The sequence below is a fragment of the Rhyacophila brunnea genome, unplaced genomic scaffold (genome assembly GCF_057557595.1).
Source record: "Rhyacophila brunnea isolate RB1 unplaced genomic scaffold, BYU_Rbru_1.0 scaffold_19, whole genome shotgun sequence".
Lineage (NCBI taxonomy): Eukaryota > Metazoa > Arthropoda > Insecta > Trichoptera > Rhyacophilidae > Rhyacophila > Rhyacophila brunnea.
In genome coordinates this window covers 17,743,065-17,770,610 of record NW_028232848.1, presented here as the reverse complement: position 1 = coordinate 17,770,610, position 27,546 = coordinate 17,743,065, and the positions used below count along the sequence as shown (strand labels likewise).

At 31.8% G+C, this 27,546-nt stretch overlaps 1 protein-coding gene across 1 annotated transcript; it reads left to right on the top strand.

Annotated features, from left to right (window-relative positions):
* Nucleotides 1-25,221: 25,221 nt before the first annotated feature.
* On the top strand, nt 25,222-26,642 carry LOC147072803 (uncharacterized). The gene is made up of 2 exons (XM_085945719.1): nt 25,222-25,343; nt 26,402-26,642. Exons 1-2 carry the CDS (start codon nt 25,222-25,224, stop codon nt 26,640-26,642), a joined length of 363 nt encoding a protein of 120 aa, XP_085801845.1.
* The last annotated feature ends 904 nt before the right edge of the window (nt 26,643-27,546 follow it).

The window sequence follows — 27,546 nt, the reverse complement described above, 5'->3', positions numbered from 1 at the left end:
AGCAAAGCCGGACTAATATGTAACTAATATATTATTATATTATAATGGCTCGGTGTTTTATCTCTTTGATATGAAAAAATCAAATCGAATAAGTCTGTTGCTCCGTTCTTTACATCTATATACTTTTTATTTCCATGTTTCTGATAGTTATAATTCTAATGGATACCATCCGAGTAATCATGAATTAATTCATTGATCGGGCGACATTTTTAAGGATGTGAGATAATAACTATGTCTTTATTTTTATTTTCATATTATAATTTGAATGTTTACTAGCAATCAAATTCTCAGTAATCCTTATCATTGTTTTTTAAAGTCGCTTGACTTATTAATACTGTGTAATCGACAGATTCATCTTTTATTAGGAGTGAATTGAGGATTTTGGTTTTAAGGCCAAATAGTCGTACATATAAAATAAAGCTTCATTGATACAGTTGATGGTAAATATTTACAATATTAACGATTTTCAATATAAACATTTAATCTGAATTATAAAATACTTATGAAACTAGTACAATACTTGATAAGTATTCCAGATCGTTTCAAGTACCTATGTGCGGATAAATAACTATAAAATAATATTCTTTTTAAAAAACCAATTCTTTTATTCAACTAATAATTCACAAGATTTGAGAATATGGCATTCCATATATTGAACATAAATAACTTGAAAACACCTCAGATATTATATCCACTAGAAAAATCTATTCTAAAAACTTCAACAAAAAATATGACCACTGGTCTACTGATTAAGTTGGCTACAAGTGATTTTGCATTGCAGAGAAATTCACACTACTGCTATGGCATTTATTTTCCAATTTGCGTGGCATATAAAAATACAATCCATCACGATGAGTAGAAATCGGCCAATACTACACGTAAATCGTTTGGAATTGTACTAGAGTAAGTAATCACAATGCACATAAACAATGGCCGCCTTTGCGTGTGTAAGAATATTAGTTTGGAAACAGAGCGGTGTAATTGTGGAGTTTATGAACTTAACCATTCTGCATACGCTTGCAAAATAATTTCAAATGTCATAAAAAAAATAACGTATTAAATTCTTTCTGTTTACAGCACAAATTATTTGGTTTTATATAAGAATGTTTATATTTAATATTTTTAGTAGATTTTATTTTTTTCATATTTATTTTTAAATGAATACGTATTTTTTATTTTTATTTTTAAATCTTATTTGGTTGTTGTCTGCATTGTATCGCTCATTGTCCTGGTGGGTCTTCGAACAATGACCCTGAGAGAGATGCTAAAAGCATTTTTAATTCAATTCCAGTTACTTGAGTAAAGGAATAAAAATCAACCATTTCACGCTTCATAGAAGTACTTTAATAAATAATTCATTTAGTAAGTGCTTGTTTATCAGTCCGAAATGCCTTTATATATTAAACTTGATAGCAATCTGATTAAATAAACAATGTAAAAATTATATTTTAGAAAATTTTAAATAAATCTGTACATTACATTACAACCAGATCCATTTCAACTATTTAACTATATAAAACTCAATAACACCTTTTTATAATAGTTATTTCCGACATTCAAGTTAACACCAACGTTTTACGGGTTTGAATATAGAATATACCTACTATATTCTGTATTCGAAAAGCAAATATTTGTGGTGGTAAAGTGTTGTGAATTATTCGTTGAATAAAAGAAATAGTTTATTAAACTATTAGCAAGTGCAAGTACTAAATATTATGTGATCCGTGACATCGTTTAGTAATTAAGGCATTTAATTAATACATCACCTTGTTTCAATGTACAAAAACCGATAGCCAACTTTAATAACGCAATTTGATAAGCATTTCATGTAAGAACTACTAGTTGAATTCGTCGTAATTAAGTAGTATGCTCGTAGCTTAATTGGAAAAGCACATTGCCGCGAATCCAGCGGTTACAGGTTCAAGTCCCGTAATTAATAATAAATTTTCTTCAATATCTGCAGTTAATATGTAATTTTTTTTTAATAAACTTGTAAATATAATATCCACTTGAGCATTTTTCTGCTCTGGACATGAATTTTCTTTTTATGCATTATAACATTGGTCCCCAACCCCCGGTCCGCGGACCGGTACCGGTCTATGGATCAAATGGTACCGGGCTGCCCAAGGAACATTAAATTATTTTCATGTTATTTACTGTGGTGTATTTCTCTAGGGTTTGTGCGACTTTCCTACAGACAAGGTTTCGCATTAGTTTGTTTAAAAAAAAAACTCATTGTTTTTGTTAAATTTTAATTGTATCAGACTGTTCTATGTGTATTTGTCAGTTATAGTTTTGTTCATCTGTCATAATATAAGATTTAAAAAATATTACATAAAAAACCATTTTTATTTCAGTATTAATGGTCCGCGATTTTTTTTTTCCTTTTTTTACCGGTCCGCAGGTGTAAAAAGGTTGAGGAACACTGCATTATAACATCTCAATAATATATGATATGACAATGTTTAACAAAAGGAGAAGAAAAAAATGTATGGCAAAAGAGCCTTATAAACCAAAGCAAAGGTTTTTAAAATTATTTGTTTTTTTAAAGTGGTCATTTTTATTTATCAAAAATGTATACTGTAGAGCTTTATTACTATTCTAATTTTAAAGTCGAGTGTAAATTAAATATGCCCCACATATATACAAATTCATTTGGTTCATTTTCATTTCACGGTCATTAGGCCCCTCTAAAGCGGCACAGTCAATTGCCGAGACTGAATTATTTTTATTTTTCCTCCAGGGGAGAGGGCACAAAAACTGAACGGGGGAGAGGGCACAAAAAACTGAACGGGGTGATTTAGTTTTATTTACGCGAGCGACTTAGCGCGCCCAACTAAAGCCTGAAGGATTAAAGGGGACACAAGATGGCGGCTCACGAGTGACTACTCCCCCACATAAAATGTTTGTATTTGCGGCTTTTTAGATAGAATGATAGGATTTATGGCAACTATAAAAAAATAAGTATCTAATATTGAATCAAGAGGGATACTTACTATTTTATCAATGGTAAAAATTTCTATAGTTGTAAGGCAGAGTAATATTATTTATTGAAGAGCAACATAGAAGCTATTTTTAAATGTACGATCTCACAAAAATTAAACTAATTTACAATTATTTATCTAATTTGACATTGTTTATCATAATGATTTGACAACCGAAATAGCCATAGACTATAAAATACAAATGTACTCGTATAATAAAAGAGAATAATATATTATGCTTTGTATACTTTAATTCTTTCTGCAGAGTGGATTAATTGTAAACAATGTTTTCACTAGAAATCTTTGTTTTCCATTCTCTTAATGGATATTTTTAATATAATTTTTATGATACTTTTAGGTAGCTATCCTTTAACATAAATCTGATTTTTTTTCAAGACGTACACTAACAACATATCCTTGGTATTATTGACTGTAGCCAGTGGCGTCCCGTTGGGGGAAGGCAGATTGAGCGCCGCTTAGGGGCGACAGTTACTCGAAGGGCGGCAAATCGAGGAAAATCGTTTGGTATATAGAAATAGCTACCTAAACTTAGTACTTAATAACGAAAATATCTTTCCATTAAAATATTCAGCTCACTGGTTGGAAACAAAATGTAATTAACATAAATGGTTTAACAGCACTGTATTTTTTGTCGGGTTTGCGATATCTGGTTTACTTCCGCTGTCCTTCAATGTCATTGGTGACTAGAAACAACACGCGCACGGATGATAAAACATACTGTTTAATAAATGGAGCGGCATTTTTACTCTGCCCAGAGGCGGCATTTTGTCTAGGGACGTCACTGACTGCAGTGCATACAAAGATATTCGTTTAATTTATGTGTCATTTTTCTGTCAATTCGTAGAAGAAATTACGACATAAAATGATACACCACAGTTTTAATGCATCCCGTATTATACTGTTTTAATCGAGCATATATCATGAGGCAAAAATAGATAACGTGAAACGTCTGGAGTGTTTTAGACGTGAGAATGTTTTATAAACAGTTGCCTGAAACTGAGGTCTCAAAGAATGGTTGAAAACTATAAAAAAACATAATAAAGAAAGCTGAAATAAAGCGGTCGAGCTAATTACTATAAGAAATCCTCTCGCTCGCATTTTTTGAAAGTATTACTCACGGGCAGTATGGTGCGTGCAGTGCGGTCTAAATTTAGAAGTTCATGTGTGCGATTGGTACGATGTTGCATCACCGCATCGCACATTATTTGAAAATTATTTTTTTCAACGTTCTTCTAAAAAAAATTTCACGCAATCGGTTTTCAGATAAAAACGTAAAAAATATATGGTTATCGATCTAATTTCTGATACAATTAACATAAAACTCAACGAATGTTTGAATATTTTCAGATATCCTACAAATATGAGCAACGTGGTGACATGGCATTAAAAGTAGTCGTTGTGGTGCTAGGTCAGATGCATAAATATCCCCAACAACTGACTGTTGCTACATTAATTATACCTCTCACCTATCCAAATGCATTCCAGGAATTTGTCAAAAATGTCGAGATCATCTTGCAATTCATTGCTACAGATACATGTAATAAAATCTACAAAGCGAGATTGAATGAGTTTAAAAATGTGATCTCGATCTTAGTAGCAGTAGGATGCTCTATAGCAGTGGTTCACATGTGCGGCCACCAGCGTTTTACAGAATATTTTAAAATAATATTTATAAAATTATAAAATTTGTTGAATACACATTACTTTGCTTAAATTTCTTTCTACGTTCAAATGATCCATAATGTGTTCTTGTGATGGGATCATGTGTGAAATAGTCCGTTTTTGATTTAACAAAATTTCTGCCGGTATACTAGGTATTTCACGCATTTGTTTAAATGTGGGACCAAATAATATGAAAGATTCGTCAATTTAATACTTATCGTATTCGAGAGAGAAAGAGATTAGGTAATACTAAAAAAATATTGGACTCTTCGGGCTGCAGTACAATATTTTAGTCAGTTTCACGATAACCTACGCTTATCATGTTGTAATCACGTGATTATTTTCGGTAATAATTTACCTAAATTTTTAATTTAAATCTAAATTTAATTAACTAGGGCCTAGGCTAACGTTAAATATGCGTAATTGGAAATGAGTCATGACCAAATACTTAAAAACCATTTGAATAATACCAGGATTGAAAAATGTTGGTCAAAGTTATACGTTGACTAAGAATCAAGTCAATTCAAAGAATTGGCAACAATTGCTTTATTGTCGATTTTATTACTACTGTGTACTGTGAAAGATCATTTAGAGTAATGCACTTCATAAAAAAACAAATATCGAAGCCAATTGACAGATGTACTTAAACGTAAAAGCTACCATTGCTCGCATTGGAAAAAAGGATTGTTGAAGAATTTCCATTTGCATTATTTTAAGATAAATAGATATATACTAAAATGTTCAAATATCTTTTATTAAATGGACTTGTCTATAAATTAATTGATCCATTTTTTTAGTAAATAAAATTTAGCTTTAATGTCAAGAGGAATACAGTGAAGCTGATTATGACCAACTTGAAACAGAGAGATTTATATAGATTCTTAGCCATTGATCTGAATAATATGTAGCACTTGGTTAAGTAAATTAAGTTACTAAGGACAAATTGTGTGTTATGGCGGTTTATAAACTTTAACATTACAGTTTCTAACGATAACGTCACTGTGCAAAATGATAATGTGATGATCCAGAATTTTATAATACATTGACTCTATTTTAAACGAAATTTAAATTAATAATTTATTGCTATGATTTAATTTTGACTTTTCAATTTAGAATTGTTTTTATATCATCCCATTACCGACTGCCAATTAATCTGCATTCATGTGGGGAAATATTATTTAAATGCAACATTCTGATCGTTTCATTTCTCGTTAAAAATATGTATAATTTTATATTTCACATAAAATGATTATCCTATTTTTTTCACACGTTTATATTGTATTTTTACCACGTTTTTATTAGCTCGTATTCTTGTGTGTCCAGTACAAATTTTTTCTTGTTTTTCCAAGATTTGTATTGGATGATTGAAGATTTCTAACTAACTTTCCGACTAGATAGACATTTGAAACGTTTAATAAATATTTAGAAATTTTAAGAATATATCATAACACGACGACAATGCATTCTTTTAATACATTTAGCCATTTTTAAGCAGAATTGATTTCATTTTCAGTTAATTCTGATTTGTATAGAAAGTTATTTCGGAAAAAATCGTAAAAAGTACTAAAAAAGTAAAACACAATTATCGGTTGCTAAAAGGATCCTAGCAACTAAATTATTAATTTATACGTGCGTTACTATGGAAATCAATATGAAATGTCAAAATGACATTTCAGTATTCTATATTTATTCAGTATTTCCATCAAGTACAAAAAAAAGTATTTATTAATACATAGAATTGTCAAGTTTATATGATTCAACAGAAAATTTTAAAACGTGGTATGTAAAAAGTTTTTTTTATCTTGCAATTATTTCTAATTAATATTGCTCTCCTTAAAATGAGTTGGTTACTCGAGATAGTATGCACGATCACCGAAAACAATATTTTTTAAGTGGCAGTTAGGTCTTGTTCAGATGGCGCTTGTCTCACCGCGCTTTACGTGCAAATACCAAATGTATGCTGCATCCATATAACGCATTTCATAAGCGTGAGATTCCTATACTAGATAGTATTCAACATGAGACGTAATAATAATTAAATAATTGTTGCAACTATCGGCAATTATTTTCGCCTTTATTATATCGACACACTCGTAATACGCGCGTACTCGAGAGTCTGGCGAATGCTCGCACTCTTTTTTCTCGTTTTTCCTTAGCTCTTTTCACTCTTTTCGGCCTATAGCTCTTTACTGCAACGTACATCTCCCAATATTAATGAGTTGATCGGTCCAGCAGACTTTACAGCGTCCGTCTGTTCGTTTAATCATTTAGCGTTCTTTTGTAACCTTATATTACTGTGATTATTCAATAGTATGTTTAGTATTTTGCTACTTCATCAACTTGGCAACAGTTATCATATGGCGTGGGTCCGAGGTTTGAAAGCTGATCCTGACAAATACACATATTGTTTTTAATTTGTGCTTAGAGTCAGAGCATGGACTTAATAGGTTGAGCAAGTGAATAAAATTAATTTCTCGTAAAAACAAAAAGATGTTGTAAAAACCTCCACTGTGTTGAGGGCCATATGATCTTCTTGGGATCGAACATGGTCACGTGGTATTAAGTACGGCGTACTGTTATTTTCCTCTTTATCCATTTGTTTATTTTATATTTTTTTCCGATTATGTCCAACATGTACCTTACAATGCCACGTTGCGCTACTCGTAGTTTTCTAATACACGAATTCTGGTAGCACACATTGGTTGAACACTTCAGACTTTATAAGATGATAATAATGCACCGAAATGCGTCAGTTTAATTCTGCGAGCAATCCTATCATACATTCTTCGGTTAATTGACATTTGCTATCCATGATAAATGTAGTTGTTAACCCGCGCGATTTCTTTTAAATTACTTTTGATGCTTCCTTTGAATAAGGGTAAAAAAGAGGTATGTAGTATGATTATATTACATAACCAACATAAATTTAAATGTTTATTTATCAATTGTTACTGCAATTAATTATGTGATAATATCTGCCTCTCCAGCAACCTTCTATGAATGGCCGGTGCAGTAATATTGTGATTAACTATTATCAATTAACGCTTAAAAAATGGCATGTATTAACTTTTGAGTTGGGCATTTCATTATAAGTCTAATCATTTGACAATCTGGTAAGATTTTGTAAAAAAAACACTAAAATAGTAAACCTATGGGAGTGCCTGTGACAGTGCAAAAGTTTCCTCAGCCCTTGACAAATTGTAAGAGACTCCGGGGATTTAATTTGGAAGACCGGAGGACGGAGGAGGGGGCGAATCGGAATAATGTGACATAAAAAAGACAGAAATCAGAGACAAATTGAGAGGGCGGAATTATACGTCGAGTTAAACATTATTTTTATATCTTCAAATTCAAAAAGATTTTGTGAACTCTTTTAAGCTCCCTCGGTGGATAGGAGTGGAGACATCTTTCAGCAATGAGAGACTTTTTCTGTCAGTTTGTAATCTGTTGAGCTGATATTGTGAGTAGCTTAAATTTTTTAATGATACGATTTGAAGTATGAATACAGAAATGAAATTTTTAAATAACTACTATAAAAATAATATATTTTAATAAAAAAAAGTATATATTTATTAAGCTGCTACTGTCCATAAGGATCGGGATACACTAGCCGCAAAACAAAGTCGATTCCACTGTCAACAGAAATAAATAACTTATTATTCTATTTGCTAGACATACCTTCAGATTGAAAATTAACATTATAGTGATCCGATTTAACCAATTTATCACTCTAGTTTGAACTCTTTTAATTTTTGAGTTAACCATATCATAAAATTGAGCTCACATAATATAGACAACATTTTACAGTGACTTTTTGCAAAATTTTGTGTTATTGAATAGATTTCTTGTTAACTATCAATTCTTAGTGGAAATAAGTGTATTAAATAAAATACCACACAAAATGTAGTAGCTACTAATCCCACTTCCTATAATAGTAATTAGGACAATGTACATCATGTACCAGTTGAAAATGTCCTTTTGAAGCGGGAAATCGATCCTGATTATTATTAAACGAAGAATGTGTGTATATTATGTTTATTATGAATATTGTGTTTTATTTTAATTAATACTTAATGGGTATTAAATTCAATTATTGCCAGGTATTACAATAGATTTATTTCCTAAGTAAATCATTTGGGTAGAAACAACGCTCAATCTATAAATTTAAACCTGCCAAATACCTTCCAACTTACTACATTAAAAATTATCTCTTTTATAAGAATCTTTTATTTCTTATATATAATATAGCCTTATACTAGAAGGATGAAATGCCGTTCATAACATAACCTGTATATTTTTCATCTCTTCCAAGTAGAATGCATCCCTACATTCGTTATTCTTAATCCGGACCATGTAGCAAGAATGGTTAGTGCCCAACTACCGTGGGGCATCCTGGATACCAGGTCGGACGGTCGACTGCAGGCCCAAACATCGGTGGTTGGACGGTATCATTTATGATACTAGAGTCACCGATGGAGATACTGGCCCAGGATAGGGGGAAGTGGAGAAAATTCTTGAATGTGACTATGACCCAAATTGTTTTGTTAAACCTGCTCATGCCGATTAATATTCATACATATTATAATCGATCGCAAAAATATTATTTAGTTATTTTTATATACATTTTTTACAGGTCGTCAGCCGTATCGGTTAGTGCCTACTCAGTGAGATTGTTTTTAAATAAGATTGTTTAGTACATACATTTTTAGTATACAAATTTTACACGCATCAAATTACGAATTGAAAATAAGAACTTTTACTTTGGTAATATTTATTAATATGTATTATGTTTAAATGCATTTTTCATAGAAGGCATGGGATACTCAGTATCAGCATTATTCAATCGTGAATGGTTCAATAAAAAGGCTATCACGATTGAATGAATATCTCACTCCGTTTTTATCTTGATCGTGTAACAGTCACTCCATATCAGTCACTCAGTATCGCCAAGTCTCCGGTTATATCTCACTAGTTTGAATATTATTCTATATGATTGACTGTATTGCACCTATATAACCGTCACATAATTGCAGTACCTACTTGTCAAGTCGAAAATAAATCTCGCCATCTTCTCCAGCAACTACAAGTCTTCATACTCCGCTTATCAGCAATCATCATCTCAACTCACACACGTCTCACCCGAAATAAATATTGTACAACACGAACAGTAGAGTCACAGAAAAAAGATATTATATTGAATACTTAATTAAAATATAACAGACCTGCGAGTATGTTATCTTTTATTATTGGGATCAATAAAACAAACATTTTTAACTTCTAGTCCAAAGCAAATTAATCCGGCCATTGTAATTATTTAATAAGGTAGATTTAGTGCATACAATATTATAGAAAAATATTTGGTACAGTTCGGTTATGAGGAATACAGCGGCAAACACATTTTTAAAATTGCCGATATACTCAATTATTTGTTAGGTTAACCTAACCAAACCTAACCTAAACCAACCCAAACTAACAAATAAACCATTCTATCGGGTATTTTCAAAATGAGTTTTCCACTGTATTCCTCATAACCGAATTGTACCAAATATTTTATTTAATGTAAAATGTTATCAAAGATAAGTCCTTTTTTGAAGGAGATACTTTTTTGATCTAAGAATAAAATTAAAAGCTATTAGTAATTCATCATAGGTACCTATTATAAAACTTTTGTATTGTTTAAAAAGCTCATGTAGGTATAGTATGTAAACAGAAAAACTTTCAGGTTTTATAGGTAATTAATTATATTAAAATTTCCACAAGCCAACGCTATTAAATACATTAAAAAGACAAATGGTCCTTGATTTTCCTGCCCTTGATAGAGGCAGACAATGAAAATATAAAAGCTAAATGTTATTTTTCAGTCTTTTCAGCTTATTAAAGAGACTTTTCTTAGCTTTATATTTCCTGTTCAAGTATCAACGTTACATTTCCGGTACATATATCCCTATTTATTTTCATAAGGACTTTATCTTTTTGAAAATAATATGCCATGAATAGCCGCCTAATTTAAAAGACAAATAAAAGTACACTAATTGGACAACTCATTACAAATAAGATTTTGCGATATGAAGTTAGTAATTTGAAATAATATCGACTTCCGCATATGTAGAATTGTATATTATATTAGAAGCAAAAGGGCTTCTCTTTACTTTTTAAATGCACATCAGTCACTGTCTGTAATTTTCAAATTAAGACTAATAAAGTTCTTATTTTTAACTTAAAATATGAATTATGTTTATTATTAAACTTAGTAAAAAGTAATACAATAAAATTTATAATATACTTACCTTTAACTAAGTTTACGTTTTTATCCACATATTATCACGATGGAAAAAAGTGTTGCTTTTAACCTACTCGATTTAGAAAATTGAAGGCTTTATTTTTAACTGACAATAAAAACTATCCAGGTCTATTATGGCCGGCTGTATATCCATCATCCAAGAATCTCTTTTCTGAGTTCGATCTTTCCCCAGTCAGTCACACTCAGCCATTTGGTGTCCCTGTTGGCTTCCCTCTTGGCGTTATCCGCCTATCTCTTTAGGTAGCTGCCCAGTATCCGAGTGCATACTGGGATTACTTCATAAATCTTATTGCGATCTATTAACCACTAGTAACTATTTAAATATATTAGCATGTTTCAATATCACTTCTGTCTTATTTTGTGCTTATAAAATTTAGTAGATTGATGAATAACCGTTTCCTTAGGTCGCATTTAGAAAAGGCATGAAAAAGAAAAACATTCCATACTTTTGTAGGAGTGGTCGATGTGAGGATCGATGGTGTTGTAGATGAAAGACGATCGTGGTTATTCGTGATGATGGAGAAGTGAGAGTTTATTTATGGTTAAATAAGTACAAGGGTACGATCGGTATAATAATATAAATAAATTGACAGTACATTTATACTGATATAGTAACGGGATAGGTATTTAGATTCGAGTGACCTTTTTAATGAATTATTTTTCGCTATTTATACATCAATATAATATCTAAACATTATAATTTAGTAAATAATTATGTTAATCGAGTCAGCGACTAAATGGCATGTGCGTCAATGGACATACTAGTAGCTAGGAATTTATCATTGCGGTCATATAATTTGATACTATGGAAATGGATATTAAAATAATTTGTCATTGCGATACAGTATTTAATATCGCCGATCAATCTGCTGACACAGATAATGAGTTGTTTATCGCCATACCTTTATACCGTGAATGTACATGGAAGAATATGAGGCTTCGCATTAGAAGCAACGATGCGCGGTAAGTAGTGGCACTCATATTCATCTTTAATCTTGGTACTATGCTTGGCACTATTTAGCTATATAATTAATTCTGTAATGGGTTGTATCCAGCCATCGCACGCTGCGCAGTATTGTGTCTATTGCATCGTATATTTTTCATCAATTATTTCGTTATCAACATATCTATTATTAAAGTCCATGTTTTACATGTACACGATTACGGTGAGCACACACTAGTTGAGCACTGCGTTGTAGAAACAACTTAATTCCATGCGAGGGAGCTTATTTTTTGAGCAATTTTTGAAATGGTATTTGAAATGTGTATTCATCTCTAGAACATAATAAAAAAATGTTCTTTCAGATTTCCCTTTACTTTACTGATGTCATCAAATCTTTAATGTTGCATATTAACTGGCTTGGGTATCATTTGGAGCTTTTCATAGGTTCATTTAATATGGAAGTTCATAAGAATTCTTTGTAAAAAAACAACGTTATGTATATCGTAAATGAAAAGGTTGTATATTTTTATGTGACCGTGAAAATGAATTATAGATAGACAGTAAAGTTATCTTAAAATATTATGACGCCATGCAAAATTGATAAAGTTTTAAAAAATCTTTCATTTGAATTGGAGATATTTTTTTTTAAGTTATTAGTCACTTAACTGAATAAAATAATACTTTCTAAAGCTTTCGAAATGTATCATCACCAACGTAGATTAATCCAATACTAGATGAAGGCTTCTACAAGCTAATACCATTACCCACTATATCCGGTGTTTTATACTCCTTCATCGTTATTCCTGTCATTATTGTGTATTGTGTTGCTACATATTTTTACAGAACTTAATTATTCTTTGATTTAAAGTCTTCCTGTCTTCTTTTGGATGTATTCTACTATGTAACGATACCATAGCTCCCACATCCTAAAGCGGGCCCCCAGGGCAGAATTTTTGACGACCCCTTCCCCCATATCCATCGCTAGGCTTAAAGGCAGTAAGACGCTCTACAGAAGCGTTTTATTAAAGGTGTTTAAGGTAAAATTAAGGGTATTCGGTGTATTTTTAGCGATAATTTTGCATTGTTGAATAAATTCACTTGAATTATGGAGTTGTCAATTATGAACATAGAATAATCAAAAATTGTGTTACACGACTAGATATTTTAAAATACTAATACTCGCTAAGTAAAATAGCGCCGCAGGCGACTTTTTTCAAATTGGAGCAAATTTGTGATGAATTTTTATCTCACTTATCAAAAAGACCCGTCACGCCACCCCCCCCCGCAGATCTCGAGCCCCCAGACTAGACCCCTTTCAGCCCCCCCTTGTGGGGACTATGACCGATACCATTAAATGACTATAAAATAACATAATCTTCAATACGTCGTATTTAAGATTATCCCATATTTCTCCATACTCGAGAATTGTACTTTCGTATGGACACATCCAGCCACATACCTTACTTATCTGTTCCCTGGTTGACAGAATCTGAATCTCGAGGTCTCTCTCTCTCTCCAATTGGTCATATTCACCCTCTCTGCATATCACTTCACTTGACTTTGTCTGATTGTCCCATCATCTTCAGGTGCAAGCCTGACGCAGCCGTCATAAACCTTATATATTATATTTTTTAGAATTAATAATAACCATTTGTTTTTTCGTACAAGGTAGTTGTTAGTAATTTTGAACAATCACAAACACCCAGTCTTCGAGAAAAACACATAAATATTATGTCCTCTCCGGGAATCAAATCCAGAACTCTCGGGTGGAAGGCCAGCTCCTTCCGCACACTGCACCACGAGAGCCGCCTTATTCATCGCATCTTGTGTCAAAAAATTTGAAGAGCTGAACATTTGGTTATGTTAGGTTAGATTAGGTTAGGTTGGATTATATTAGATTACGTAAGGTTTTAAGCAACAATCATTGCTGTCAAAAATATAAAGCAATTCAATTTCATAGACTACCTACTACAAATCGTATTGTTTTAGTTTAATGGAATGTCACTGTATTGTGTATAATATATTATAATATTCGTACTATTGTAAATTAATTCTATAAACAGAAAGTCATGTGGGCAGCCGCATCATAAAATGTTTAACATAATAACGAGACTAGTTGTTAAAACCACTTTAAATTTTACCCCGGCTTAAATGATATTTCTGCCACACCACTTCGTGATACAATAACTGTGAGAATTTGTATGTTTATTGGAAATACAAACAAAATAATATCACGATAATTAAACGTTCGGGTCGCAAGAGCACGGCACCGGTCAACGGACGTGTTTTTTTCATTTGATATTTCCACAGTTTCATGATGAGTCAATCATGTTAACACATGAAATCAGTTTCAATCTATTTATTATTGCACTGTTGTTCAATTTGTGAATACCTGAAACGTGTATTGTTATGACAGTTATGTTGTACTGAGCTTTTCCCGTTGTTATACTGTCTATAGCCTAAAAAGCGAGAACGCGTATAGTTTACTAAAGTTTAGTTTGTGTCATATTATAATTAATAAAACTTTTTTAATTTACCAGTTTAGTCATATAAAATTGGTGAACGTTATTCATTTAATAAAATATGTGATAGATATATTTTAAAGGTTATAATAACGGATCAAATATATTCTATTATTTGTCTATCATATTGTCTGTTTGACTAATGTTTATTTGTGTGTATTAACAATAATTGAATACGTGTTGCAATCAAATTATAATTTCATGTATTTAAAGTCAGTTAATTATATTTCCTATATTTATATATATATTTATATATATTCATCTTGATACTGTTGAATAATTTAATATAAAACTAAATTAAGATGTTTTGTTTACGTAATTTGGCAATCTGCATAACCATCTTTGGTGTCGGGATCCTTTCATCCGATTTAAATGAACTAAATGTAGTTGAGTTGAGCCTTGGAAAAGAAAACTCACTGCTTCCTGTGCCAGCGATTGAGACGCCCCAGTTAAAAGAAAAACAATTTCCCGTCCTGCGCCGACAGAAGAGGCAATTGATTTTTCCTATTGCGACTTTACTACAGGCGAGTGGATTTATATTGGTTTTATTTTTTTAATACCTACTTGATTATCCAGTTAGATTTTTATTACGGTTCACTTCTATTATCTCTGATTGCCTTTTGCTCGATGAATTTTCCAGGAAAATACATTTTTTTACTGCCGCTTAAATGCTAATATCCTATTAACATTACGAGTTTCATTCAATTTTAAATATTAAATATTACAATTTCATTTAATCTGATAAACAAAAGCTTATTACACTAATAAATAATAATATTATAAGTATATCATATTTTTTAATTTATTTAATAAAAACAATATTCAATGCAAAAAAATGTATAAAAAGTATGTTACCATTTTCTTTGTATACTATTTCATCAACTTAATTTTACTTCAGTTATCTTATATTATATAGTACAATGCTTTTTTATCAATTTATAGCAAATTAAACGTTATAGATTAACCATCTCTGTGAAATTTTTCGTTTGGTTAATTAAAACCATTGGAAATTTTTGATGGTTAGTTTTTTTTTACATTTACCATTGTAGTGCCTTCCATCTCTTTACAGAAAAAAATTAAAATTAACTATTTCTTTTATTCAACGAATAATTCACAAGATTTAAGAATGTACCATTCTAATTATTGAACATACATAATTTTGAAAAACACAGTAATTTGTCGGTTCGTCAAACGCCGGTTAGTAATTGAAGTAATAGGTATCTACTTTAATTTAATAAACAAAAATCGATTGCCAAAGTAGCTTGATTTGGAAGAGCGCTGATGAGTGGGTATTAAAAGTGGTCAATAGTTAAAATTTGTCGCAATTAGTATGTCACTGCGTAGCATAGAGGTAATGCGCGGATGGGGCGTAAACCCGGGAGATGCAGGGTTCGATTCCCTGCCGGGGTGGCTTACTTTTTTCAAAAAAGTTTTTTTCTATTGGTTATAATATAATTTCTCAGGAAGTGTTTTTCAAAAGAATGTATGTTCAAAAAATTAAAAATTCAAACTCTTCTAGTGAAAACTATCATTTTATAATATTCTTTACAAATATAAAATCAACCAAAAAAGAATACATACAAACGTCAACTTTATAATATTATAATGAAAGCATTTATAAGGATACAAAAAAATTGCAATGTTTCAAGATAAACATCCCCCACTTTTAGCCATTGCGGCTATGACGCTCAACGAAGCATAAGCGTTTTGCGACTATTACATGGCCTTAATCATTAATATGCACATATTTCTTCCCGTGTGCAGAATATAGGCGCCGCTAATAATATCTCTAGTGTACAATATGTTTACTATTTTATTTAGATCTCGCCTGTTATGTTGCCTTGTCTCGAATTAGTGCTCTCCCATTATCTCTTGTGCCCTGTCCAAAGTATCGAACATTACCTACTAATAATGCAATAAATTTACATTATGAAATGGCGTTTTCATCTACTGCCCATGTATCTAAAATACACTGATAAATAATAAATAATTTAAGTTTCAACAATCTTATATTATATTGTCGACACTGATATTAAAATATCGATCATCATGACGATATTATTCGCTTTCGTTTAAACTATATCATTATTTTTCATTCTTCATTCTTCATTTATTATAATATTATAATGTAGAAGAAAAAATATAATATAGGTAGTTGTATATTATGTTTTAACAGTACAACAGGCCACGAGGCCCAATGACAGCAATGTAGTGAAACAGTAGTATAATAATAAAAGTGAAACTAGGTTTTGAGAAAATTGCATAAATATATTGTGACTCTATTGGGTTGAACCCGAAGGCCCCGTATAAAATAGCTTACGCATTGGACTACAAGGTTCGTTAATCCCTATAATATCTTTGAATTACTAATTACCAACCTAAAATTTGATCATTTATTCAATTAATAACGGCCACTCTTAACATAACATTTCTTATACGAAAAATTTACTATAAAAAAGGTTTTATACAAAACACATGAAAAACGTTCATCTCAGAAGAAAAATAAATAATAATTGGATTGAACGGGATTTGAGCTCACAACCACTGTATTTCGGGTGGTATCCTTTACCATTTAAACTGCTGATCGACTCACTAATCATGACTGAATTTTAATAAACAATAATATGCAACGAAGGTGTTTACCTACTCCGTTTAAATTTGTGACCATATTTGTGTAATTTTAAATCAACGTAACAATATTACATCACCATATTCATATGGAAATCCACAGAATATAATATTATGTTGAATTAACAGAAATGGGCTTTAGCCACTTGCTCAGTACAATATTCGGTCTCCACTCGGGTCCAGTAAATTTTCCAGGCCTGGGATTCCAACACAGGACCCATGACATTATACGCCGATAAATTACCACTCAGACATAATTGATTAGGTACTTATTATTGCCTACATATTATGCAATAAGAATGCGATACTTGCGGATTCATGTCCGATTCGGTGCAGGTATGTCCCTGCGGCTCCATTCTATACACAAGGCGACTAAAGACCGCTAAAGTGATAAAATGATAGTATTTATTACATATTTGTATTGAGGTATTATAATTGTTATAATAAGTTAGCCGTCTAAACAGTCAAAACTGTCTATCTCGCTCTACATTTTATCACTGCCAAGAGAGGTGCTGTTAAAATATAGCAATTATTTTAACAACTACAACCAACTTATTGTAATAATTGTTACAGCTAATACTTTAATACAAACCTACCCTACGTTTGATAATATGTATCTCTTTATCGGTCGATAAGTATAGAATAGACACACTTATATATATATTACGAAAATTGTATGAATCTAATAAATTATGCTTTATTCTTAAATCTTATATAGGTACATAATAATATATACACATTTATATAAAATAGTCTGATTTAAAAAAAAATACATCATTTTATTTTCTAACGATTTTAATATTATTGTATTTTTAAAACGTTCATTTATATGAGATGTATTATAATAATATTTTTATGTAAAACGATTTTTTTTATAAATTGACTATCACAATGTAAATATATATTTTTTTATATATTTTATATATATATAGTTCAATTTTACTTTTAATATCTACGCATATAGATTGTTTAATCCTGATCAATCAAGCCGTAGATAGATACACAAAATGGACGTTTATTCGCTTATATCGCTTTCCACTGTCAGCTTAGGAATAGCCAAAACCGACATACAATTTAAATGCAATCAATTCGAACATACGTCATCAGAGACCAGTGGTCAAATGTGCTACCTACTATTATGCAATTTCTGGCTCAGATATACAAAACAATTTTCACCAAGCATCAACTCGCTGAATACAATATGGTAGATTAATCCAAACAATAATTTCAATAAACCCTTTGTTATTACATGAAATATCTAGTGCTGTCCATAAACAAATTTATGGAGGAAAATAACATCAACACTCTACCTACCACAGACTTCACATAAAACATATATATTATGATGTAATAATATAACCGACTTGTATAAAAAAGTAAGGTAAAAACACTTATTTTGTCCAAAATTCCCCTAACGCCATTTGGCTTAGTAGCGCAGATATCGTAACACACACTTTGTATAATTACAGATACCTCATTTTAAAGTAGGCACTTATATAAAATATTTTCTTAAATACCTCAAGTATATACATTACAGTGATTGCATTATTACCTATTTGGATTAAAGTAATCATTTGATATCTCAAAGTGACTTTTGGTAAAAGAGATTATGATAAGAAAATACAATTTATTTTATTTTTTTGACAATGTCCGATCGATGTAATACTATCATTTGGGCCTCCGCAGTCCATACTCTGACTCCAACCACAAAATTGAAAAACAATATGTGTATTTGCCAGACCCGGAATTTGAACCAGGGACCCAAGACATTATATGCCGACGCGTAAGCCGCTCGGTCATCGTCGGCGTTATAATATCGAGCCAAATCTTCTTTTTCTTCTTTCACCCTGTCACGCCCCAACACTGGGGCATAAGGTACGTACAAGTTCGCGCCACTTCCCTCGGTCAATCGCCAACTCTCGTGCCTCCCGCCATGCCACCTGCAGCGCGTAGATCACTTTTTTAGCACCGCTGTAGGGTGAGGGAGGGCTGGCCACGGTGTCAAAGCCCTTGAGACTATGCCACAAGGGTACGAAGGGTACTCTGGTGGCATCCGGAATACGTCATGTCCCAGCCACGTAAAGCGTCTCTTCATGATTACCTCAATCACCAAAGACTGCAGTGTCCGTTCACGAACTCGAGTGTTTACCAATGTACCCCAAGATTTGGCGGAGACATCGATTCTTAAAACGCAAAAGCCGAGACTTTTTAAGCTTAGTAAGATGCCATATCTCACAGCCATGCAGGAGCACAGGTAGCACGCACGCGTTGAATAAACAACATTTGGTCCTCACAGAATACAGCCTTTTTCTCCACGCGACTCCAAGTTGGCTGAATGCAGACCTCTACGTACCCATGCGTATTCCAAGCTCACTGGAAATACCACCATCGTTGGCAACAGTGGCACCCACGTATTTGAACTTGGTCACCAGATCGGCGCGCAGAGCGGAAACCCGCAGAGGAGTGTCGCGTCGATGCATGCAGCACTGCGCATGGATTTGGTCTTAGCCGCATTCAGATGAAGACCCACGTGTTTCGAGTTCACGGCGAGCCTGTTCACGGTTACCTCCAACCGTTCGATCGTCGAGTCAAACACGACTGCATCATCTGCATACTCCAAAACGCACAGTCTATCTTGGAATAGTTAGGTTTCATCATCATGACGTAGCCCACTATCGGGGCGATTATTATTACAGCCAATTATTATTACATAATATTAAGATTTTATAATCATAATCAATTTAGTCTTAGAGGGCGGACAATGTAGTATTGAAAAAGTAGTAGTACAATGTTTCTTAACCTTTAAATCTAACACAAAAACGCGGACCACCGGTTAAGAAACAATGTACATATGTGAAATTCCGAAGGGGTAGCCCTGCAATATTCAAAAAATGTTAACATACTCGTAATATAACTAGATATTGTAGAACCATTATGGACGTATAGTTAAGTATAATTTACAGTAGTTAAGATGCAAATTAGTATGAAATAGTATTTTATAGATTATTTTTGTGAGTGCTACCCAACTACACCATCTATTAACAGAACACCACTGCTCCAGATTCTCCAATTGTCTGGCTGCATACTCAAGGGATAAAAGATGACATAAATATTAATAGATTCCATTCATGTTCGTTACCACTTTTATGAACGTCCGCGGAGAGAAGGTTATTTCAACAATATCTTTACGACATGTTAGTTATTTACTCAACTGATTAAGTAAGCCTTTGCTCCGTTTCAAACACACACTGAAAATACAGCAGGTCAATTTGCCAAACGTGGGATTCAAACTCGCTTACCTGCACTTTAGAAGTACTATACATAAAATATAAATGAAATACTACACATTCAAATATCCAAACCACATAAAAATATAGTTTTCCAGCTTATAATACATACATAAAGTTTATTTTTAGTTACGTCGTGTTCACCAGTTTCCCATTGCTTTCAATAAATATTATGTATATTCGCTTAGACAAGCTATATGATATTATAATAAATGAAAAAATATCACTAAAAACTAACATTAAAATCATTTTCAATATATTTGCCATCCATGCACATCGTTTGATATCTGACAGACGTACCTATAAGCAGTGTATATGAAACTAAAGCTCGTTTATTTCTGGTGTACATACTCGTATATACATATTATTACAATTTCACTATGATTATGACCACAAAACCCATTCAAATATCTGCGGTAGAATCGTCTGCTTATGACTGTTCGTGATAGAATCATTAGCCGTTAGTTAAAACCGAATTCATAACATGAGTTGTAGGTATACCTACATACAATATAAATATATTAATATTAATTTTAGTATTTCATTAAATTTATTTGATTGAATTAAATTATTTGAATTTTCGAATTAAGTGGATACTTTTATTAATAATGGTAAGTACATAAATCTAACTATCAAAATTAATGTGTATGTATAAAATTCATATCGACTGTGAAAAGAAAAAATGGCGTAATCCACAGAACTCAAATTTTACAGGAGGCACAAAAACGTTTTTGTTATGGTTTTCGGTTAAAATTAAAATACAAATAACTACAAGATAAAAATAACTTTTTATATACAACGTTTTTAAATTATCTGTTGAATCATATAAATTTGACTTGACTAGCGTAACGATCAAAAAAATATGTACCTGATAGAAATAATACTGAAATGTCATTTTGACATGTCATATTGATTTCCATAGTAACGCACGTATATATTAATAATTTAGTTGCTAGGACTCCAGACCCCTAGCACCCAATAATGGTGTCGAAATAACTTTTCATACAAAACAGAATTAACTGAAAATGAATTCAATTCTACTTAAAGATAGCTAAAATTATTAAAAAATGCATTGGCATCGTGTTCTGATATATTCTATAAGTTTCGAATGTCTAGCTAGTCGTGAAGTTAATTAAAAATTGATTGCAAGATTTGTACTGGACAAAAAACCACCGGACAAATAAGAATACGAGCTAAGAAAAAAGTTGTAAAAAGATATAACCTTGAAGTGCATGATAATTAATAATTTGATTTTATATCCTTAATCTGATATTAATTATTGAATTAATTAAAAAAAACATCATTAATTATGGCTAAGTCGTTTTTCCCACGTCAATTTCTTCTTTTTTTAAATTATTTGCAGCTTACATCCTTTGGACATGTATTTAGTTGAGTACGACATTATTATGCAATAAAACTTATTTTGAAAAAACTGAGGGTTACGTCTTTTTTCTTTCTATAGTCGATTTACTTTATTTTTTTATTGCCACACATATTGGCATAATGTATCATCTGAATTTACAATTATTGATGTATTTAATTATTTCAAAAGGCACACATGCCTAATAATCCTTTAGTAAAGTCAATAAATTAATAAAGTTGGAAAAACTATGTGGCTAAATATAGATATTATCTTTTAGCGTACATCTTTAGGTCATTTGACTTGCTTTCAAAGCATAGCTGCAATACGTTTATCAACAAAGATTCCTCATAAAAACGGCCGGGTCCAATGGGTTAAGATAACCCCAATCAAATAGAGTCTAATATGATGTGCCATTAAGCTGAAATGGTAATTAACATATTTATAAAAAAGTGGTTCTATTCATTCAATATGTTTTACAAAATCAATCAAAGTTTTTTTGTAAAAAAAAATCGTTTGCTTTTTGAGTTAAAATGAAAATCACCAAAATGCGCTTTGTAACTAAATATTTTCTTTCTTATTGCAGTGCTCATTTGCGGTGGCAACTCCAGTCCAGCTTAAAGAGTATGTCATTTTCGTCAACCAAGGGTGGCAGCTTAATTTTATACTACCCTTCAACATAACGCAATTTGCTAGCGTCTTTCTGTTTGGATCCCCGATCATCAATGGAAGGTCAAGGGAGAAGAGGGACGACTTTCACCACAGTGGCTTTCAAGAAAAACTCGTTCCTGAACCCATTGATGCTTCTACCTTTGGTGATATAACGTCAAAGCAGATGTATTTCATGATAGAAAAATATTTAGATGGGTAAGCATAATTTCGTAGATATAACAATAAAACTATATAATTTTTTTTTGGTTCTTGGCACCACCCAACATGGTCACCATATTACGCTTTCAATAATTCCTGTCCCTCGCCAGTCGTATTGCGTCTTCTCAAGCCATGCTACCATCCCGTAGTTTTTACAAGTACACCATATAGAATTATAGATGATAATATTTACCTGACTAATCAAATTGGTTTGAAGAACGGGTAGGCCAAATTCTCTTGAGAAATTCATAGCACGTGAGCAAACTAGGCCCAACATCGCATCTTCGCCAGCACGTATCTGTTATCAAAGCTCAGCATATGCGCTTTCGTAAGGTACCATAAGCCAGCTTCGTCATAATGCAAGTGTTGAAGAAACCATTTGGTCATTACAAAGTATCATCCAAAATTCTGTCCAACGCTGATCTGAGGATAATATGGATTGAGACAACTGATATTACACATAATATAAAAATAAGAATACTAACACTATGTTAATCCATCCACATGCAAAACAGGAATTTTTGATAGATTTATTATGTATTTATCGCCCAATTTGCCTCCAATACTTTTAGGTACCAAACGGTATCAAATGTATAACCTTTATGTGTGGAATATACTAAAATACATTAATAGCATTACGGTTAATAAGGAACACAATATGTGGTCGGTCATGTGAGACAAAACACTAAATGCTAATTCATTGATACTTATATTAGGCAATATGGCACTGGGCCAATCTCATAGCCGTATTCGTTTTAACGATGACAAACAAAAAATACACATAATATTATTATTAACCATTTCCATAGATTCAACGTTTACTTGGTGGTTATTCATGATAATTTATAAAATGGCCTTATCACTTGGCATTCACATAGTAAGCTTTAACAAGTATGATACCAACAGAAATATGGTTTTTGTTTTCTAGTATAATCCTAATTTATCTCCACTCATTACGATTTTTAATGCCTATTCCTTCAACTTAATTTTAACTTAATCAGCAGACCTGTCCGTTTCTTATAGTAGATAGAAAGTTGTCACTACGTCAACTTAATGCAGAACTATTCTAAATATATATATATGTTACGCCGAATGTGCGAAATTGACTATTACATGAAATGGACAAAATTTTGGCTAATTCATGTAATAGTCAAGCCCGTTGCCTTATTCATGAATTAGGTAAATTACCTACCGAGTGCGTGAATTCGCCAGGGTATAGAATTCCTTAACTGTCAACATGACAGTAGAAAAAGTAAATTTAATACGGATGGTTTTATTAGTTATATTAGGTTAGGTTTTGTAATTTTGAATTTAACTGAATGTCCATTTTGAGGTTAGCTAACAAGTGTCAACAAACTATCAAATCATACTATCACAAACAAACAATCAACCATTGCACGATTGATACCCAAGCACGAATTAAATCGCGAAAATACCATTTAATAAAATTCTTCCGTTATCATATTATAGTTCTAGATTTTTTTTGGGCATAGTAAATGGATATTAACGTCTTTGTAGTTATTGATTGGTATATTTTTATATAATCAATGACATTTGACACATTTGGTTAGTTTGATTAGTTGCAAAAAACGCCACTGGAGCGCAACCATCTATTTTGACCAATGCATGAGCATTTGACACATTTGGTTTAGTTGCAAAAAACACCACCATAGCGCTACTATCTAATTTGCCCAATGCATGAACTAGACAGAAAAAATAGTGCCGAATTCACGCACTCGGCAGATATTTTGCATAATTCATGAATAAGGCAACGGGCTTGCATTTTTCATGATTTAGTCAAAATTTAGCCCATTTCATGTAATAGTCAATTTCGCACATTCGGCGTAACATATACATTAAATGTTTACGCCTACTACTCCCTAACGTCGCAGTATTAACAATATTTATGATATTCTTCAAACTTAAACATTTATTTTGTCATATTTGATAAAGCTTACTGTGTTAGCAAAACAGCAATCGTAAAATATTTTTATATCAATGTGACGAATACCAAGTAATATACACCTTTATAAATTAACCCATTGAAGACAGATTTAAAAGGAATAAAATTTTGATTAATTCTCTAGTAAATTGAACTAGAGTGTACTAAAACTTTCTTTTTATTTGTTTAATAACAATTAGTCTTTTATGAATGTGTAGTTATTAAAAAAATGGGTTCGAATAAATATCTAAAAGTAAAAAAAAAAAAGAGCAAGGACAATCGACGCTAAACTGATGCCAATAATTATCCAAAATCACTTGGTCTACAAAGGCGTCACATTGTAATATTATCGGGTTACTGCCAAAAGTTAGTAAGTCTCGAAATCATGTTATGGAGTAATTGCAATTTGAAGTTTGACATGTCTTCTAAAATCAGGCATAATGCCAATTTCTTTGTGCTTTATGTGCATGTTCTATATATCAGATGACTTTGATTGTTTTTTTTAAAACACACAATCCGTTGTTAATTCTAAATACCTAAATTATTGACTTACCAACTTTTGGCAGCAAATAAAATAAAAATAAATTTAAATAACTTGTAGCTTAACCTTTTTTTGTTTCATTTTCAATAATATGGAAGCTCCTACTGCACAGAAGAAAAAAATTCATCAACATCTTTGATATTAACTACTTTCTTCGAAAATGGTTTCCAGCCGAGGCTACAATGGAAGCGGTTGCGTGCTGCACTCCATCTGTGAGCATGCTGCTGCACCATTTCACCAGGACGACGATTTGATGCATGAAATATTACATTTCATCATGACGTAAGTTGATGGTTATTTCTATATATAGATTGTTTCATGTGCAATTTCCGTTTGTGAAAGTTATTTGATGTTGTTTGACAAATGACATGGCATATTATAATTAATTGGAATATGGCGCCTCTGCTAGAGATTGAAATAGCAGTTTATGGTTTTGCAAAAAATTACAATACACCATGACGTGAATACTGTAAACCATAAGTTGTCTACCATTCGGATATATTATGCATTTAATATGAAGTATTTTAAGAAATCATAATTTATTCCTTACCAAACTTTGCACGAGATCGCTTCGTTGATCGATTTAGATTTATATTACTTAACAAAATAATAATAAATACATTTTTAAATATCAAAATTACTATATCCATACAATATGTCGAAATGAAAATAATTCTGACAGCAGTAAAAGTCAAACAAAAGAACACCAAATTAAAACCGAATCCAAAATATGCACACTTTGTATTAATCTGTCGTAAAAAAAATTCAGAATTCGAAGTATATAACAAAAAAATACTTTATATTATAAAATATAAAAGTAAAGGTCGAAAATGTAGAATTTTGGGTTTTAGCAATTTAGCCTAGTTAGTCCAGATTTTGTAGGAAAAAGTATAATATGTCATTATGATCGTTGTGTTTTTCATCTTATAAATCAAGATTTAATGACCATATTATTATAACATATTACACTAATACCATAAAAGCGTATCGTCGTGTTAAAATTGAGAATACATCAGCTGATATCCATATTTATAGTAGTTTTTCAAATTGAATTATTATTTTGTCAACACATTCATTAAATTTTCAATAAATAATTTTATAAATTTAATATGGTTAATATGGTTAATAACGGAACGTGATTTTACATATCTGAAACTATAGGTATCTAGTTATAAATATTTTTCAAAAATCTTGTGTGTCGTCGATTTATTTTTCTAAATAATGAATCTTAAATGTTGGAGGGTTGGCAGGGGTATTTATTACTTAATTGGCGTTTCTTACTAGTGCACCTTGTATTCCATACAAACTATAATCATTAAGCATGCTCTAATATTTTTCAGCCCTTCTGAGCATGCCACACCAGATGACCTATCAATATTCTCCAGAAATAAAACCATGGCTGATAACTTGAGCCAAAAATACACTACGTTCGAAAATCCCACAGATGTCTATGAATATTTGGAGGCAGAGCTTATGGGACAGCAAAACGAAGACTGTGATAGCTTGTACTTTTGCCCAGTCTCACCTTTGGATACATTTTCTAAGGTTGTCTATGACCACAGTGATGAATACTTTGAATAATTTCAGTTATTATATGCTAAATTATAGAAAAATATATCATATGATATAAGTAGTTAGTTAAAAAAAGAAATATTTAAAGTGGGAAATCATGTACAAAAATACTTGTGGGTTTTGGGAATTGGGTGGTGGTGGGATGGTGAATAGGTGGGGCATTAGCATGCATTCATTGATTTGAATTATCTTATTGAATAAATGACATTAGTAAACTGTCAAATTAATATGATTATAATAGTGTAGTGCAGTTCAATATAATATCAAGAAATGACAAGAGCAGTGCGAAAACATGTTTACATTGCAATTATAATTCAGTACAATCTTGCAGTATCCTTAGTTTGTATAGGTATAACAAATGATCCTTAGAGCCCAATGCACAATTCGTACTTACCAAATTTTCCTTAAGGAACCGAAAATGATATGGTAACTATAGATTAAAGAGTTATGAACACGTCGCCTTATGTATTCATACAATAACGAACTGTCATTTTGAGAGTAAATTTAACGGAAAAAAACTAGGTCAAGTAGGCAGTGCACTTTCCACTGACAGATGTCAAAATAAAATCGCGTGTCTATATAACAGTACATACACACAAATTCATTATAAAATATCATCATCATCATCAGCCTGAATCTATCCACTGCTGGATGAAAGCCTCTTCAAGTTGCTTCCACTTCTCTCGGTCCTGTGCATTACGTTGCCACGTACTTCCGCAGAACTTTATCATTTCATCGATCCAGCGGCCTCTAGGTCTACCTTGTGGACGTTTTGTACTTCTTGGATACCACTGGATGACTAGAAATGTCCAACGATTGTCTCTTCTTCGAGCTATGTGTCCAGTCCATCTCCATTTAAGGCTTTTAATAAACTCTATTACATCGCAAACCCTTGTATGTTTCCTTATCTACT